This window comes from Bombus vosnesenskii, unplaced genomic scaffold (genome assembly GCF_011952255.1).
Source record: "Bombus vosnesenskii isolate JDL3184/JDL3185 unplaced genomic scaffold, Bvos_JDL3184-5_v1.1 scf7180000016262, whole genome shotgun sequence".
In the NCBI taxonomy this organism is placed as follows: Eukaryota; Metazoa; Arthropoda; class Insecta; order Hymenoptera; family Apidae; genus Bombus; species Bombus vosnesenskii.
The window spans coordinates 107,219-126,161 of NW_022884331.1; the positions used below are offsets into that span (position 1 = coordinate 107,219).

The following is an 18,943-nucleotide window of genomic DNA, read 5'->3' on the forward strand; positions in this document are numbered from 1 at the left end:
CAAAATAAAATTTCTTATATATCATATATTCATACTACAGTGGAACAAACCATCAATCGTTATTCATTATAAATGCAATAATAAGCATGTTTACCAACAGTGGTTTAATCAGATAAATTCATATTGTGAAAAACAGTAGGATGCATTTGTACGGTTCACATAAAAATAATTCCAGCATTGATGTTTATTTATTTGTCATCAGTGATTATTGAGTCCGGTAATTTCGCTCTTATGACCATTGCGTGCTATATTCTAGAAGTTGCCTATGATATATCATATTGCGCTATCTTATATCTACGCCCTTACACATACAAATTTTTTTAGTGGTACTATAATATATTGGGTCATCCCATAAGTAGTGCGGTTTTTCTAAGAGTTCAGTTGAAAACAATGGGAGTTGTTACTATCGAAGTTTTAAGAAGTTGGAATCAAAAACTTAATAGGGGCATAAGGTATTGAATTATAAAAAGTACGGGAATATTTATCACTGATCGATTAGGCAGCTAATTTTTTATTTCCATTCGGAATCTGAAAACCAACGCTGCATTATTTATAGAATGACCTAATACAATGCCCGCCGAGCAAATTATGTGTGTTGCATATATACTTGTATATTGAATAATGCTGACTGCACTCGACTGTCTGTAGAAATTCGTATCTTAAAATCTTACGTGTGTAAGCACGTGTGTCATTGTTTTGAAAATATCTCGATATTAGGAATATGCAATAAAAAAATGTAGATCCATATTTAGAAATATAATATAATAAGCGATCTTCATAAGATATTTGAGCATTATCACAAAATTAGACTTGTAGACTAAGAATATTTATGCAAATATACATTTTTATGAACACAATTAATAAATTTATTTCACGTTTCATCTAGTAAATGCTGTAACAAGTAGGTATTCTGTATGTTTTATACATTCTTATATCATGTTATATGCATATGTGATTGTAATATATGATATTATATGATTGTAACATACATTCGTCCTCTTTTTATATTTGTTACAATATATACAATACATGTATAGAAACAGGATGAATTTATGTTACAATATCCTGTCCTGTACATTTTCGTACTTTTAAATTTCCCATATATGCGTAATAATCCGCAGTCTAACGATCTGTGTCCTTTTATACTCTACGGCTCTCATCCAAAACAGTTTTCCATATCCCTCATATTTCTCGACATATTCAATTGTTTTCAGTTCTCAGTTAAACCGGACACACTGTATATCGATTTCAATGTACAAGATTTGCTGTCCTTATGTTCTTGGTCATCGAGTCTCGCGAGACCGATGTCGTCGTACTAGATCTGCTAATCTAGCAATCTAGGTGTGTATTAGATCTACCGATTCCAACATTTACACTGTCGTGTTCTACGATGTCCATGTCGGATGTATTGAGTTTCAGTGTTGAAACTATCATTCCTCCACTAGGTACTGATTTCGTGAACAGATTTCTGTGTAATTGTTACAGCAATCTGTTGGAGGTATTTTGATGGTTCTTTTATAATGTGGACTTTCATAATCTCAAAAAGTTTTATATTAAGTTTCTTATAACTGCATAATATACGTAAAATATCGTTTTACGACAAAATAATAATAATGAATTGACTTGTACCACTGTGATTCTTAATCTGTTAGCTAGTATATCTCAGTCCAAATAATTGAAATTAAAATTAAGGACCTAATTAAACTCAGGTTACCTTTAAATTATTGACAATCATTTCATCGACATTGTCTTTTGTTGACAATTATTATACTTATCACCACATGTTATCGTGGATTATGTATCCTTATCTATACATGCAATGTGCATAAAAAATGAGAAAGTATAATAACTATTGTCGGCAACATGTCGATGACATGATCGCCGGCGATTTTAACGTGTTGATAAATAAATATCGTTGGCGAACATGGTGTCGATGACAGCGTTGCTGATAAAATGATTATCGGCGATTTAAAAGCAGACATTCAATTCCGTTACAAGTAACTAAAATTAAAGTTCAAATTAAATTCTATTAGTAAGCAATCTGTCTTTGCCAAGATAAATTATAATCCAGATTACGAATATTACGAATCGACATGGAGCTAATTTGAACTTCTTAATTCAACGCTCTCCGTTAGAAAATCAATCCATTTTATAACATGGTATTTTTGTTTGTTCGCAGGCAATACTTATCGCCCTGGTGCTTGGCAGCATCATAGTTGGGACTGTGATTGGAAACATTCTAGTCTGCGTTGCCGTGTTCCTCGTTAGGAAGCTGCGAAGGCCTTGCAACTATCTGCTGGTTAGCCTTGCAGTTAGCGATCTCTGCGTCGCTCTTCTGGTAATGCCGATGGCGTTGCTCTACGAGATCTCCGGTAATTGGTCCTTCGGTGCAATTATGTGCGACCTTTGGGTTAGCTTCGACGTGCTCAGTTGCACGGCCAGCATCCTGAACCTCTGCATGATCTCCGTGGACCGGTGAGTAGCCTCCGTGACCAGAAATTTCGTAGGAAATTGAGTTTTGCGATTGATCGAGTCTCGTGAAATTGAATTACACCATGTAATTGAAGAATCAAATTTGGGATTGTTGTAATTGATAGGGTTATAGGGGCGCTTCATGTAGTTATAACAACAAAGAAGAAGTAAAAGACATCGTACGGTTGTTACAGCTGCTTTAATCGATTGATAATACATGCCAATGATTATTATACATTCTGTGAGATTTTTGATTAGTTGTCCGATTTATTTAAAATTTGAATATTTTAAGGAACATTTGGACGATTTTAAAGGCCATATTAAAATTAAATCCATTTTCTTTCCTCAAAAAAATATGAAATCGTCGTCGATTATATAATTCATAATATAATCACATTGTATACGTCCAATATCATGAAGAGAATGTTCGAAAGTAGGACATCAGAAGTACGACGTTCTTCGTGACAGGTAGAATATATTAATATCGCGAATGAAAAGCTCTCAGCCATCTACAAAATTTCAATCTCATATTTCTTTCGGCGATATATATATATTCAAAATTAATTTCGGTTAACAAGTTTCCAAATGCATCTATCGCTTGCTGAATATGTAATACATATTTTTCAACTTCACATTCGCTAATTTCATTTCCATTTAAGCTGATAATTTATATATATAATTACTAATATTCATATTACAATCGATATTTCAAATTTTCTTAAATTACGAATCTTCATTTAACAAGAAGAAGTAAATGTTTTTGCTTTACGACTTTTAGTTTAACAAAGGATGCAATAAAAATAGCAAATCTATTCGATCACATAAACGATCGCTACGAAGAACGGACTAAACTAGACCATGACTTCTGATTCCAAGTATTACATTCTAACGCACGCTTTCATCGAACGAGAAATGTAGAGAATAATCTACCAACCCCGTGACACGTATTTTCTTTACACTTTGTACAAGTTGACATACGAATTTGTAACAAGAGATATGTAATTCAGAGAAACCATGTAAAGAAGATGAGGGAAGGGACACGAGAACAAAACGTCCCATGAACAGCAGAATGGGGTTTGGTTTATTTAACCCCTTTACGTTTGTGCCCGTGTGAAGTACTGACACAACCAAATGTCTAAAATACACAAGTCCATGTGAGACACGGGCACACCCAACCAATCATCTTTCGTACATTCTTGCTACTGATAAAGATAATCACGATTTTGTATTTATAAAAACATTTTATGAGATTAAAAATAAGCGTAAATAGTTTCACATGTCGATTGATTAGTATGATGGAGTGAGACGCGCAAAAAAATACTAGAGAAATTTGTATCCCGCTTTTAAATCGTTAATTTTGAAGTAATCTTTTATACTAATGAAATTACGAATCACGAACGGAATAAAAAATTGAGAATCTAGTCAAAATCTAGTTTCCTTTCATTCATTATAATCTCTTTCTATATTTGCTTATTTATGGAAGCATTTGTTTTCTTTCAGTTTCCGCCTTATGTTTAGCATCGTATTATATTTAAAGACGTAAGGTATAGCATTAGAATTACAAAAAAATATATTATATTATATATGTAGATAAAAAGCAACTCTGCTAAAACAAAAGTTGTGCATTTTTGTCTAGTTAGATAAAAAAAAATTGTACGTTAAGGGGTTACATAATTAGACTGTGTTTTCGTATTATATTAACCGAAAAATATATGAATACAGATTTTCGTGTCGCTGTTGCAGGTTCTGTGCCATAACGAAGCCGCTGAAGTACGGGGTGAAAAGAACACCGCGACGAATGATCGTTTACGTCAGCCTTGTTTGGTTGGGAGCGGCCTGTATCAGTTTGCCACCATTGTTGATTATGGGAAACGAGCATACTTACTCCGAGAGTGGGCCGTCTCATTGCGTTGTTTGCCAGAATTTCTTCTATCAAATTTACGCTACGCTTGGGAGCTTCTACATACCTCTGCTCGTGATGATTCAAGTAAGATATTGTTGAATCTATAGAGACTACAAAAAGTATTGAGACATGCTCTTATTCTCCATTTCATTTGCATAGTATCACATTTGTGTAGTCATATAAAATTATTACGAAATAGTATGAAATTTAATATATTTGGACTTAATTAATTAACACGTATATTGATTAATTGTTGTGTCAATAATTTTTGTAGTCTTACTGTATGTACCTTCTCATTAATAAGTATCGAAATACGTGCTTGTTTAGTACGAAATATGATAATCGATCCACGTTGTCATGAAACGATTAATCATAATTTTGGATTGTTTGAACATAAAATAGAGTACACATTGTAAATGTAGAAATTACTTGCGAGAGTTATAGAAAAATAATGAATTAACAATTGAACGTTGATCTCACGATTTTCTGCTTCAAAACTCATTCAAAAATGAAAAAATGATGGGAATTAGATGGGACTTGGGCCAACTGTTATAATGCAGATTTAATTTTTGAAAGTTTTAATAAACAATGCTAATGTAATGAAAACTATTCACTGCATACTATGTAGTAAACAATGAGATTTTTTTAGTGAGTGCTTAAAATGTTGATATTCAAATGGCACACTTGCATTGAGGAAAATCTTTACACTTACAAAACGCAAGGTACTGCAAAATTCTACTCGGTCGTAGGTTTTAAAGTGTTCTAAATTACGAGTTTAGAATAAATTCGCTGGAACTGGAAAAGTTCGTTCTTAAATTCGAATTTAAGAGTCCTCCGATTCTGAGCACGAGGCGTTCTAATTTCAATTATTCTCCGAGAAAACTAGAAAGCTTCGGAGCATTAAGACAATTATTTACAAAAGATTTAAATTACCCACTGAACTTGATTCTATCGTATTCTCAGATTATTCTTTCTTTCATTACCGAATAAGTTAATGGAGAGAGTAACAAGTGAGCTAATGGTTAAGAATGATTATTAGGAGGCTTCAGTAATTTATTATTGATTTTTTGCTTTAAAGAAGAAGGAGCGAGTTAATAGTGAATAAGGATTATTAAGAAGTCTAGCTAATTATTTTAAGCTTCAGAGATATTCCCACTTCTAAGCGACGTAATAAGTTATCGAGCTTTATTAAATTAATTCAGACGTCGACGATGTATAGAGATTAGAGAGTCATTGGGAGTTGATGATATATCGGCTGACAACGAAGTTAGTTATTTCGATCTAATGAAGCTTGATTAATGTGTTAGAAAGTGTGTTACGTTACCAAGTGGATTGTCTACAGAGCAGCGCGAGTGATGATTATAATTTCTAACTTGCGCTAACTCTAAATCGATCGAGCTGCTCATAAATCAACCCTTCCATCCTCTGTTAGAAACTATTAAAACTTGGTAACTTGTAATACTTTCTTGGTAAAAGAAGCAAGCAGAAATTATTATTAGAGATATATATTTGCTATAAATTGTATATATCTTTTATTATTTTATTTATATTGTTATTTTCTTTGCCGTTAAAGAATAAGCATTAAGAAATCTTATAATTCATAAAGTATTTTACAAATCATATAATACTTTATAATTTAAGTTTAATGTTTTATAAATTGTCAGAATCTTTTAGTATCAAAGACCAATAGTTAAAAATTCTTCTTTAAATTGAATTCCTCGCTATATTATACTAGCTTCAATTAGAATATTTAATTCTTGTTGGCCAGTTTGACAATTTCATTTGCAAAAATACAAATGATTAAACGCAAAATGTCGCGTTTGCAGCTATAGTTTCATTAATAAAATCAAGTAAAATCAAGTAAGTAAGATTGGCACTATTTAATTTGCAAAATGTCAAAGATTGAAAGATAATACCGTTTGGTTTTTAATTAGTTTGCCATTAATAATTTCCCTGAAGAGGAAACTGAACTTTTCATTATGGCGCGAATTACGCAATTATTCAGCGCCATAAAATAGGTCCCCTAGGGTTTTCTCGAGTAACACTTTGCTTGTCGATCGTAATCACGATGTTTCGTTGAATTAATTGAAATTACCATCGACTGTATTACGTAATTCATAGTTGTATCGGTTTTACATTTATATCTATCATGATTCTTCGCTCCTTAATTACAATCTCAGTTTAATTAACTCGTAGACAGTAGACGTTGTAGTAATTGATTTTCTTGGCTGGGCAAAATTCATAATAGAATGATAATATTAAATCAACGAAATATGCTATAAGGAAATTGGTCAAGCTTTTTTCTCTTATTATTAAGTTGTAACACATGCAATATCCGATTTTTAACAATTCATTGTATTTTAGGGCAAATCTCACTGAATTTTGAAAACAATAAGTTTATGCACCTACACAAAAAATAAAATATTAAATCATAGAAATCTTACAAAATGTAATTTTTAATACATGACAGTATAAAACCTTAAACACACGTGTATTAATCTATACATCTGTATTTCAATTCGTGTATCTTTTAATGAATACGCGAGTATTAAAATACATTTACTGAAGCAATTTATGGAACGAAAATATCATTTTACAAATTTCCGTGTTGTAAATACGAGAAACAAATTCCAGCACAATAGTTACGTAATTCTTAATGAAAAATTTAACTCAGTAAGGGTAACATTGGTTACATCCAAGCTAATAGAAGAAATTAAATGAAAAATTAATTGAATAAATAGTAAATAAAAGGAAGTGTGTTGAAATTTGTTACTGATGTATTGTTTCACATATATGTAAATTCCGGGTACTACAAATTATATAGATTGCAGTCCAAATACATTTAATCTACAGATACACGCCTACACACGTATCGATGTTTGTAGAGATTAGTTCAAAATCCAGTAAATCCTCGTAGTAGAACACATTGTATCTCGCCCGTGTTACAACTAACAGCCATTCATTGCGTGAAACAAATAAAACTTTGGTCAATAAAATCTCCGTGAATTCAAGAATTCTAAACATGTACGTAAATCTCTCGTTTCATTCGCCGCTTCGATAGACCACAGAATTCAGCAAAAGAAACATTTTGGTGCGTTTAGAACAAACGAGAGAATACTTGCTCCTTCTCCACTTTAGCAAAATTAAAAGTTGAAATTGTAAACTAGCATTCGTTCGCCGTTTGCGATTGCTAGCCAAATCGAAAATCAGGTATCTCAATATCGTAAGAATGCTCAATGCCAGCGATTTCCAACCTTCTTCGTCTCGTGACACACGTAAGCTAATTACTAAAATTCTGAGGCGCACTAAAAGATATATCATACATATTTGATTATCTTTATTTGGTAATCTAAGGGAAGAGAAGTCAGTGCCTCTGACTAAGTAATCAGGTATTGCATCATTGTTTTAAAAATTGTTTGATTTCCTATTCGCTGAACAATCGTCAAACAGCAAAATAATGCTCGTTTATACTTTCGTTTTAATAAATATGAGTGAAGTGGAGAAAGAACGGACATTCTCTCGCTTGGACTAAATGAACCATTATACTACAGTGCCGCAAATATAAAACAGCCGAGCGAATATCTATCAAAGCAAGTAGGTAGGCGTTAATGTCCCGATTTTTCATCGACTGCGTATTGATCTTCGGCGGTTAAGAATGAGAACTGACTTTCGACGGTTCCATTGCCACGATTGATTGGATGCTTAGCGTGTGGCAAGCAAGCTCCGTGGAAATAATTGGCGGGAACACAGGCGTAACAGCTACGGAGCATAAACGATCGTGCATATCATCGCGATCGTGGTGCCGAGCGTTAACGAGAATTGACATAATAGCAGTTAAATAATTGCCACACTGAGAAAGCATCGTTACTGTTTGCCACGCATGCGACAGTTTTATTGCTATCCACTACTTTAATTAATGCAATAGAATGCGACGCTGTGGTGTTTGTTACGAATAAAACGACAATATATGTTACGCGGAGGTAATTTGTTTGAAAAAGGCACGCATTGTAGAATTCCTCGCTTGATTGATATATAAGACTACCGTAAATGATTTCGTGGTAGATTTTCCTGTGATCGACAATTTTGTTAACCTTGTTGGGTAACGTGGTCTACCTCTCAGTTGATATTAATTGTATCAACACAGTGTTGTTATGTATTGAAACTCGAGGTTTCAATATTTTTAGTTGTAGCGATGGATTTTTGAGGCTGAAGATTTAAGTATACTAATTCCCAATATTAGTTATTGACTTAAGTAAATTTTGTTGGTTATTTAACTTGAATTATTTGTGGCTATGAGTGCAATATATTCTGCAGCTATATGAATTTTCATTATTAAGCCGACTTTTTCAATTACGCGAAATCTCCAATTACTCTATTATTAATTCAGACTATAGGAGTTCTATCGTACTTTACATTCACGTGGCAGGCCATTCAGACGATCCATATCTATTCCAGGTATATTACAAGATATTCTGTGCGGCGCGCAGAATAGTTCTCGAAGAACGGAGAGCGCAGAGCCACTTGGAGGCGCACTGCTACCTCGACATAGAGCCGACGGTGCAGCAACATCAGCCAGCAGCTGTGAATCGTCAATTAAATACCGACGTACAGACTAGCCATGGAAGTCCGCCCACGAAGCAGCACCGAAGTTCGAGCGCCTCAACGACGGTAAGTAGACCAATTGATTCTAGTTGATAGATCGCATCTTGTTCTTCTCCTATTTGCGGCCACGCCACGACCGTTGACTGAGTCATTTACCCGACCAATTCGCCTTCGAACCCTCAATGACGAATTTAATCCATAGATTCGCCGTACGCTTACGCACGAATCGTTCCATTTGCAACAGAATAGGGAATTACATTCGATTAAAAAACGTTGATATTTAACCTGTTAACTGGGCCGTCCCATGAAGTGACCAATAAAAATTAATTTTCAAATTAATTTTAATATTTGTAAACGTAAATACGATGTGATTTATATCTAGCAAAAATGATATGATACAGGAAACATACAAGATCCGTAAGAAAGTATTATAGAATAGGAGATCTACAAGCAAATTATATTCGAGAAGTTGAGAATTTAAATGACGAGTGAATTCAATCTTCCTCGATTAACAAATTGAGAAAACATCAGATCAACATGAAATATTTGTGGCGGATGGAAAGAGAGTTGTGCGTTTCGTCCCGGGACTACCGGTGGACTTGTCAGTAAGGCTATGCCCGGTAGTCCCTGCCTTAGACGTAGAGGGAGTCTCGCTAGGTGCGGTATTTATATCAATCGCTCGTATATTCGACCGCTAGCGAGTTAGATAGACTCGTTGTCGTCGTAGCCCTCTAGTGTTGGCGGTTGGTACCCGCGGCTTGACCTGTCGGCGTCCTATTGATACCGATTCGCCACATATTTATAAAAGTAGTGAAACGCGCAAGCCTTGAAAAGTGATAATTAGTAATGGTGTGAGTTAAAATTTTTGATAATTCGTGTTCGATCATATATTTCAGTTTTTAAAAGTATCGGTTCATTAGTTATCTAGTTGATATTTATTATCTGAGAAATTTACTGAGAAATCACTGTATTTAATTAGTGATTTAAAGATAGATATAGTTGTACAGGTCTATAAATTCTAAAAATACAATGATCAAAGAAATTGCATATTTCGAGAGACTTTTCATATTCTGTAAGAAATCATATTCATGAAAGCTCTTCGATTGCGCAATTCACTACAAAATCTTATCTTTGTTCTCACGATTTTCAAAGTATCAAAAGTGGCTGTGATTACCTCGCTTCTCTTCCCGTCGTTCTTTCTACATATTGCGATCTTAAAATTTTATCATTTTCTATGGAAAAGAGTATTGTGACGTGTTCCACGATAGCGATTACGCAGTCATCGGAACGCGCGCGGGCGTAATAACCAGGGAAAACGCGCGCAATTTCGTCGAGCTTTCAGCCGGAATATCGCACGTGTCGAAAAACAAAAGGTCGAATTTCTGACAGTAACAGCCGAGTAACAATCGCACACGCGCACTCGACGATTTAATGAGCGACGATTTTGCGATCGTCCGCCGCAAATTAGGTAGGCAAACTTTCTACGCGAATCCGCACCAATACGCGTCGGCAAGCAAAACATCGCGGATAAATTGTCCGCATTTCACGTTGAAACTGTTTAACAAACGTGATTTCGTAGTTGTCGAGTTTATACACCGGCCACGAGACGTCAATGCAGACCTTCATGAGAATCTGATTCTAGTTAGTGAACCAGGAGAGAATTGGGAATGTCGCGAAATTGTTTCCTCTCAGTCGAGAATTGCCTTCGTGTCATTGTTTCAGTAGATACGTGTTGTCGATGATCGAAAGTGATGAAAATACAAGATCGATATTTAAGAAGAGATAGAAAGATCTTTTTTAGTGTTTCAGGGAGTTTTTATCATAATTGGGTGTTCGTGCATTTATGGAAAATTAAATTGTTCTATGGTCCCCAAATTTTCATGTTTTAATAAACAAAAAAGATTTTGAATATTTTAAGAAAACGTTTAATGTAACATTAAAATGAGAAATCATGCATATCAATAACAATCATTTGATATTTTGTTTGAATTTTGTATATTTTTTGGCATAAAAAAAAATATAATTGAAATAGCAGGAAGAAGCAATAAATAATTTGTATATCTTTCATATCTCAAATTTAGATCATATTAATATTTTGATATGTAAATGAATTCAATTTTTGTTTTTCAATTTTTTTTCATTACGAATGCAGAGTATTTACAAACAGAATTTATATGTAATGTTATAATCATGATATGACGAGTTTCATAAAGTTAGACTATTAAATTTCAGTCAAGGTTAAGTATTACAAATTGTGCTCGAACTTTCTTGTCCGTGTGTCATGAATGTAACTTTACGTTATATCATAGATAAATGGTAACTGCCATACTTTAGCATAAGATTATATCAACCGAACAGCTACAATGTTGATGTAACATTGCACAAAATATGCTGTAGATATAGATTTCCTGTAATATGTAATAAGCAGTTGTAAAATGAAATTTTAAATAGAAGTTCTACTAATATTTTTCGAATGAGTGTTATTCAATATTTTCTCAAACATTATATTAGATTTATATTTTATGTAAGCAAAAATTAAAAATCAAATATTGTTGTAGAAAAAACGCTGAGAAAGGAAGACAAATGATAAAATATTATTACAGCTTTCGAAGAACATTGCAAAAAGATATATTTTGGAATAAAATGATTTAAGTAGGATTTTCTTTGTGAAATAAAGCTATAACGAAAAATGTGGAATTGTTGATAGAACTGTTGATAGATTTCTTTCCTTTCAAATATCAAAACGATCGAACTTTTTGCTCTACTCAATACAATATTCAATATTCTCCTTCATACACATACAAACGCAAACTATAATACCTCTAGAATATGTATAGTATGTTCTACAATATCGCATTTCAAGAACAACGTCAGCAAACACTTAATCTTCTTACATCGCGTAATCTATTGACAATTTCGAAAGGATTTTCGTCACTATATACGAAGAAGCTTGCCGAGGATTAGAATTTTAGCCGGCGCTGTTAAACCTTCTTCGCATATTTGTTTTAGTATACGAAGCGCGAAGCAATAACTTCGTTCGTCTCGAATATTTCTATTATTTTTGGAGATATAAAAAATCTTTATTTCTTCTCTCGAATCCGTCATTTCTTTCTTGCTTTGGAATTTTTATTTAACGCTTTTATTTATACGAGACAAAGGGAAATTGCGAAGGAAAAAATTTTTGGAATTTTGTTTATACGAGACAAAGAGAAATTGCAATGGGAAAAATTCTTTAGTATTTTTATTTATACGGGACTGTGATTATTCTTTTTTGGGCGATGGATCTTTTTGAGATCTTGCACTGTTGTCTTGAAAAGCATCTTCATTAAACCGAATGTCGTTTAGTGTATTATATCTTGTATTCTATGGCCATATGATTCGATAATCTTTACACTATTCAAAGATTTCAAGGTCACCTCTATCAGAGGTTGGCGATTATTGTTTACCAAACTATTTGTTATTGTATATGCTATATATCATCTTATGGCCTTATCGTGTTATAATCTTATAGCCTTATACTTTATAATCTTATGATCCTATAGTCCTGTAATCTTATAATTTACGATCTTGTAATCTTATATAACCTTGTAGCCTTTGGAGATTTGAGGGTTATCTCATTGTCAGTTACAAGTCAGCAAATTATTATCTGTCAAATGATCAATTTCTGCTGTACATAATCTTATAAACTTGTTTATGAAATTTTGAAAAACAACCTTGAAATATCCAAGAAAGAACTGCCTATCTATAAGAAAATTATCACCGCTACCGAATGATTTGGATTAAAAAAGAATACAATTTTAGATGTGAATTCTTATTCCTTTAGTAACTTTTCTAATTTGTATTGTTTTTCTATCTATTATGCCAGAAAAATCTTTATATAATACATATAATATGTTCATAAAAATTGTTTATTTATATTGAGTGTATAAATGTAATACTTTTGTGAGTTATTGTATTTTTGATCGGCAGTATACATAAAAATGAGTTTCATGAAAAAGGGCGATCCATGTATCATAAAATATGCTCAAACTTGATATCACCCAAGCTTTACGATCCTTTACTCTCTTTCTCCATTATAGATAGTTATTATTAAATTATCGAGAATAACTTTCGTGAACGAAATTTATGCTTTTAGAATCTATATCTTTAAAAATAACGAGAATATTCCAGATTATTCAAGATAAAATTATGGCATCACCCTGTATAACATCGTAGACGTAGTTAGAGTAACGAAGTTATGCGACCGACAACTGCAAAATTATTTCCTGTATCATCATGGGACGGGAGTCACGTGCACGTATCGTGATGTGCACGAGATTTTCTGACAAATGGCTTTAAACGTTTATCTTAACAAAGACAAGAATGAGAAGGAAGAGCGAGTCACTGTCAGACGCAGACTTGTTAAAAATATTGACGATTCTGACGCACAAAGTAAACGTAAAGATAACAAAAAAGAAGATCAAACAGTAGAAACGCTTAATGATCTTTGAGAGGGTGGGGAATTTTTCTTCTGCGCTATTGATTTTTCCCTTCAGTATAATGAAGATTTCATGGGAGAAATATAATGAAGTTGAAATAGGAACAGTCTGTTATATAAATCCACGAAATTCTGCAAAAGTATGAATTGTATATTTATTTATTTCTTTAACTATTAATATTTTCGGAGTAGTTAGGATGGTGGAAAAATGTATATTTAAATCGAAACAATTTTTAATAATATAAGATTGAATTTTTATATCATTTTTGTGTACAGATCAAGAAGTACGTCAACTTCCGGTCAGATAGTAATTTATTTATTTGCTACTGAATACAATTAATATTTCATCTATTGATAGTTGTTGAACAAAAATTCAAACAACTTAATCTTCTAATTTGTGTTCTTCGAAATTCTTTCTTGAACGAATCAAAGTTTGCTTCGTTTCGCTAACGCGAGTATAAAAATATATTCTTTTAACAAGCTATTCCTATGAAGATAATATTGCTCGACATGCTTCGATGCTTTATATAGTAATTCCTCCATCGACAACATGAACCGTATGAGTTTAATGAAAAATTTACAGAAGTAAACAAAACATCGGTTGGCAAGTTTAATTAATTATTAATAATTCTTGATGTATAACGTATTATTCTACTTATTTGTTTGTGCACACATTGAACGCCAGTGTGACAAGAGTTGATGAGAAATTTACAAAATTAAATAAGGTTCTGACTTTAATGTCGGATGTATACGGCATTGTTCTACTTATTTATTCATGCACACCATTGAACATCATTATTCTACTTATTTATTCGAGCATGTTTATCGAGATTCGCAGTCAGAATTTTAATTGGTATTACAATATCATAACAACAATTACATTCTTCACGTTTGTTTCCAAAACAAAGTTTCAGAGCTCGGTTTTTTCGTATCCACTTTCAATTCTCTTTTCGAGATCCTTCGTATATATTTTCCATTCAGCTCGTGAGGATAAGAATCAGAAATAAAATACAATTATACGATTCGTAATGAAATCTTCATTGTTATTGCTCTATCTATATATTGGTTTCCTATCGTCGGGGATCTAAGTGACGACTTCTTGCAGAATCATTGCCACAGTCGTTTTCTACATAAAGCGGAAATGGAATATCAAAAGATAGGAAAGAAAGTACAACACGATCGTTTAGAAAGTGCTTATGCGATTCAATGTTATTCTATTTGATACAAATACTTCCCTTATACTTCCATAGCCTTGATATTCATAGAAGCTTTTTTCAAAAATAGGAGGAAGATCAAAGATTCCCTATATCTTCGTGATATCTGAAATTTGTGAAATCTTCTTATCCTTTCTCTACTCCAAAAATTTGTATTTTAAAAAGTTTTTAAAGTCTTTCTATATTTTCTCACAAGCAAATCAATATATTTATTATTAGAATTTATATGTTTCTTCCGAAAATTCATCATCTCAGTCACACTATATTTTATATTATGTCTTTTTCTAGCTTTAGCGATATTGTTAATTTATATTATTATTGACACAAAATAGAATATTCATTTCTACTATAAAAAACAAATCTCTTTTCTCTTCCTTTATTATATCAACAGCCAGAAAGTTTAACTCAACAATGAAAAAACAAATAAGGTACGAATGGTAAAATGTTAGTCACAATATCAGTATTCTGTAAGTGACTTTCTTAAAAGTTGGAGTCTAAAACACTCTCATAAAAAAGAAGTACTTTGAGTATGTTGAAAGTTATATAAAATATACGATTTTTGTCAAAACCCCTTGTTATACTCGTCCAAAGTAAAATTGGGAAATGCAAATAAGTAAGAAACTAACAAGATGCTGACACAAAGATGCCGGTGGCTCGTTACGCTTACACTCTTCGTTCGTCGATGGAACAGGCCATGAATTCCTTTTTCGAAGCGCCCAGAAAAATGCGGAAAATTCACGCGGAGATGTCGGAACAGCTGTGACACTGACGCGCGCGCTCACGGGTAAAATGGTTTTTAAAAAAAAAACGGGGAAAAAAGAGAACAATTTCTCCGTTTCAACGCGCTTGCAAATTCTCGCGTCGAAAACAATTCGAATTTTTTTAATTGCTAGAAGGCCTGTTTTTGCTGCGTACGCGTTCGGAAAAATTCATTTTTCCAAAATTATTCTCTCTCGAAATTTGTAATTGTCGTATGTAATATTATTGTTTGTATACGTTCCTCGCGTATGAATATTCTAACAGTTATTTGTACAGCGAAAAATTTTATCACAGATGTTCCCAAACTTTTTGAGAGAATTCATTCAGAGTATTTGGATATTTATTTAAAATAAGAGCTGCAATATTATATATTGTAACAAAGTATTTATTTTAGAATTTAGAACACTTTTTCAATTAATCCCATGTTATCAAAATTGTCCCTTTATATAATTTTCGCGCTAAACATGTATTTTACTATCCTCTTTATACCGTTAAATATATTGCATGTCAGAACATTAAAATATATTAAAATATATCGTTTGTCTAAATGATTATATGAAATAAAAAAATTTACAAAAATGTATTTACCATATATTTTCGCGGTGATCTACGATTCGTAAAATGAACTAAATCCAAAGAGAAAATATATTATGTGAAGATATTTTCATATATCAAAGTGAAGGAAAAACATAACATTGTTCTATGAACTAAGTAACATGAAACGCATATTTTTCTTCAATCCTTTGCATTTCAAATCGAAAATGATGGAGCCTTCACACAGTTACATAAACCAAGAGAAAATGACATGACTGTTTTAAAAATAGAATTTCTCTTTTCCGAGGTCAGCGATAAATCTGCCTCTCTTTAACGGAAATTTAAAGCTTAACGACCAGAAGGATCTCATTCAGACGTAGACGTGAATCGAAATCCTCCGGTCGTTTTATTGCTTCCGCGAACGTTCCATAATTCTGTTCTCTGAAAGAACTCCGTTGTCAGATTTAGTAATAAACGATTTTCCCCTCTAAGATGACTTGAAGTCGCTTGAGACACAGGGATCGCGTTAAATTCCTGGAATCGAGTCGCAATCTCAAAGGTCTTAACGATGAATATACGATAAAAGGGCAAAAGGGAACGACAAGAAACGAACGAAGAATGATAAAGATGTGGCAAGAGAAAGTTTAGAAATGTTTCGATCCGCATGTCGGTCGATACAGCAGACGCGCGGTTTCCATACTTTTTACGTACAGGTTTCGTAGATTGTATAAAATCGCAATTTACAAGGAGTTCGATGGTTCTTCTTGCCCGTCGGTGAAACCATTTGAATTAATGAAACGTCTTCTTGAACCCTCCTTTTTCTTGTCTTACCGTTGTCTGATATATTTCGTACCGTTTCTACTTATCCGTGTTTATATGTATTACGTGCAACTTAATCTTATGTATTTTTTTCCTTTCGAAGCTGTTTTTTTTTTTTTTTTATTTAAGAATAGTTATTTTGAATGAAATTTAATTAATACCTTTTCGAATAGATCGTCCACAATATGGCTGACCTATAATGTATAATTCTACTTGAACATCATCGAAGCTTGTTAGTAAATCATACTATGTCGACCTGTGTGGGAACCAATGACACCTTGCTGCTGAATAATCAAAGTATGCAGTATCATACAACACTGTTCTTCTGAAATTTGCAATATAGACTCATAACTCTCTATTTTAATGGAAAAAGATCTGTCCATCAAAACGATATGCTTTTTCAATATTTGTTTGAAGTTGAGTGAAATTTAAAACACCGTCTGATTTATTATGTATTGCTACTACTCGCCTGTATTTACAAGTACGCGGGAGAACTTATCTTATATAATATCTCTCTTTTGAGTATTACATTACGTCATTCCATAATTAATATGATTTCTTTTTTACCAATTCATGGGTTAAATATTTTTATAAAATTCATGTTTATGACACGAAAAACGTCATTCGAGCAGAAATAGCATCCTAAGTCTCTGAGTAAAATGTGTATGCCAGTACAATTAATACTCCAGTAAGTGGAAGAAGGTTAAGAGCTTAAAGAAATCTGCATATAATTTCGATCACAGTTTCATATCCTTATGTAGCAATATTTCTATCGATCCTTTTGTCTTGACATCCTAAACATAATTATTTTATCTACTGGTCGATTTTAGCATACTATATCAGCGAGGTCCATTCTGAGCAGTCACGCATACGCGATTTTCCCTTTCAGATAGGAGATTGGCACGCGAACATTCGGTTGGTATTTCAAGGACGACCATAGATGTGTCACTAGAAAATCTAGTTACATCGCGTACGCTACACGCAATACATTACCATGTATCAAAGATAGGGTTTAGTAAAGCTACTTGGGTTTTCGCCAACATATCTCAATAGATGCGTGAGAAAATCCTCATGCATTTTTCATCGAGCCTTGAGCTCTGTAGGTGTCCACGTGAAACTATAGATTTCGCTTGATAATTCTTGAACATTCTCGAAAGCAAGCATTTACACGCATTATTGGCCAGTGTAAGGATCCCATCGTTGTTTCTCCCCTTTCCTCCTTATACTGTGCTTTTGCCAGGCAAACGTGAACGATCTTCGACTGATTTATGACGGTTCTACGCTCGATAATTTGAAAATCGAGGAGGCTTGGTACGATGATTGTGCAGTTTGTCACGGTATAATTTATGGTTTGTTATCGATATTCTACCGATGAATAGAATGTTGATTCTGTGGCAATTTATCTCATATTTCGCTTGCGAAAGGTTGAACATGAAAAAGAAAGTAATTGGTAAAATAGTTAACCCGTTAGAGATCGAAAGTTGTATTAATAGAACATTTCATTTTGTACATGCATTACAAAAGTTCGAGATGTAACACGGATAAGATAGTTTTATATATTTATTTCGATTGCACCAAATTGTCATAAAGGGTAACTTAACACAAGGATAAATTTAACCTAGCCACCGCTATGCTTTCAGTTGAAACTACGAATGCATTAATGTTACAAAAAACTATGATATAATTTATCTTTATTTTTGCACTTTACCATTTAAAAAAGTAAGAGCTTTGAAATACCTTGTTACCTAATCAGTAATTTGCGAAATATGAAATATTAATTATCGCTATAAGTAATTCCCGAAATGATTGATTGTATGCAATGATCTAGTATTTCCTGATGAATAAATTCGTTCGCTGCGGTTGATTATATCAAACAACAAATGCCGTATAAATAGTTCCATCAGATGGGAATGTCCAAACGTCACTGACACGACAGAAACATGTGGCGTAACATCGACATTCGTTTTACAGATGTAAATGTTCACCGGCTAATTCGTTAATAAAGTCTACCATATCCACTAGAGGAGCTATAGTAAAAACAAGGAAGAGTAGCAAATATATTTGTCTAAAAAGATCGTGATTTAAAGTGGCATATCGAATAGTTTGTTTCGTCTAGTAGTAAAATATGGGTCTGTTGTGTTATAATGTAAAGAAAAATACATT

At 33.0% G+C, this 18,943-nt stretch overlaps 1 protein-coding gene across 1 annotated transcript; it reads left to right on the top strand.

Moving 5' to 3' along the window:
- Positions 1-1,390: 1,390 nt before the first annotated feature.
- LOC117242013 (5-hydroxytryptamine receptor 1-like) lies at positions 1,391-9,070 on the top strand. Its single transcript, XM_033508345.1, has 4 exons — positions 1,391-1,498; positions 2,180-2,475; positions 4,216-4,459; positions 8,831-9,070. Exons 1-4 carry the CDS (start codon positions 1,391-1,393, stop codon positions 9,068-9,070), a joined length of 888 nt encoding a protein of 295 aa, XP_033364236.1.
- The last annotated feature ends 9,873 nt before the right edge of the window (positions 9,071-18,943 follow it).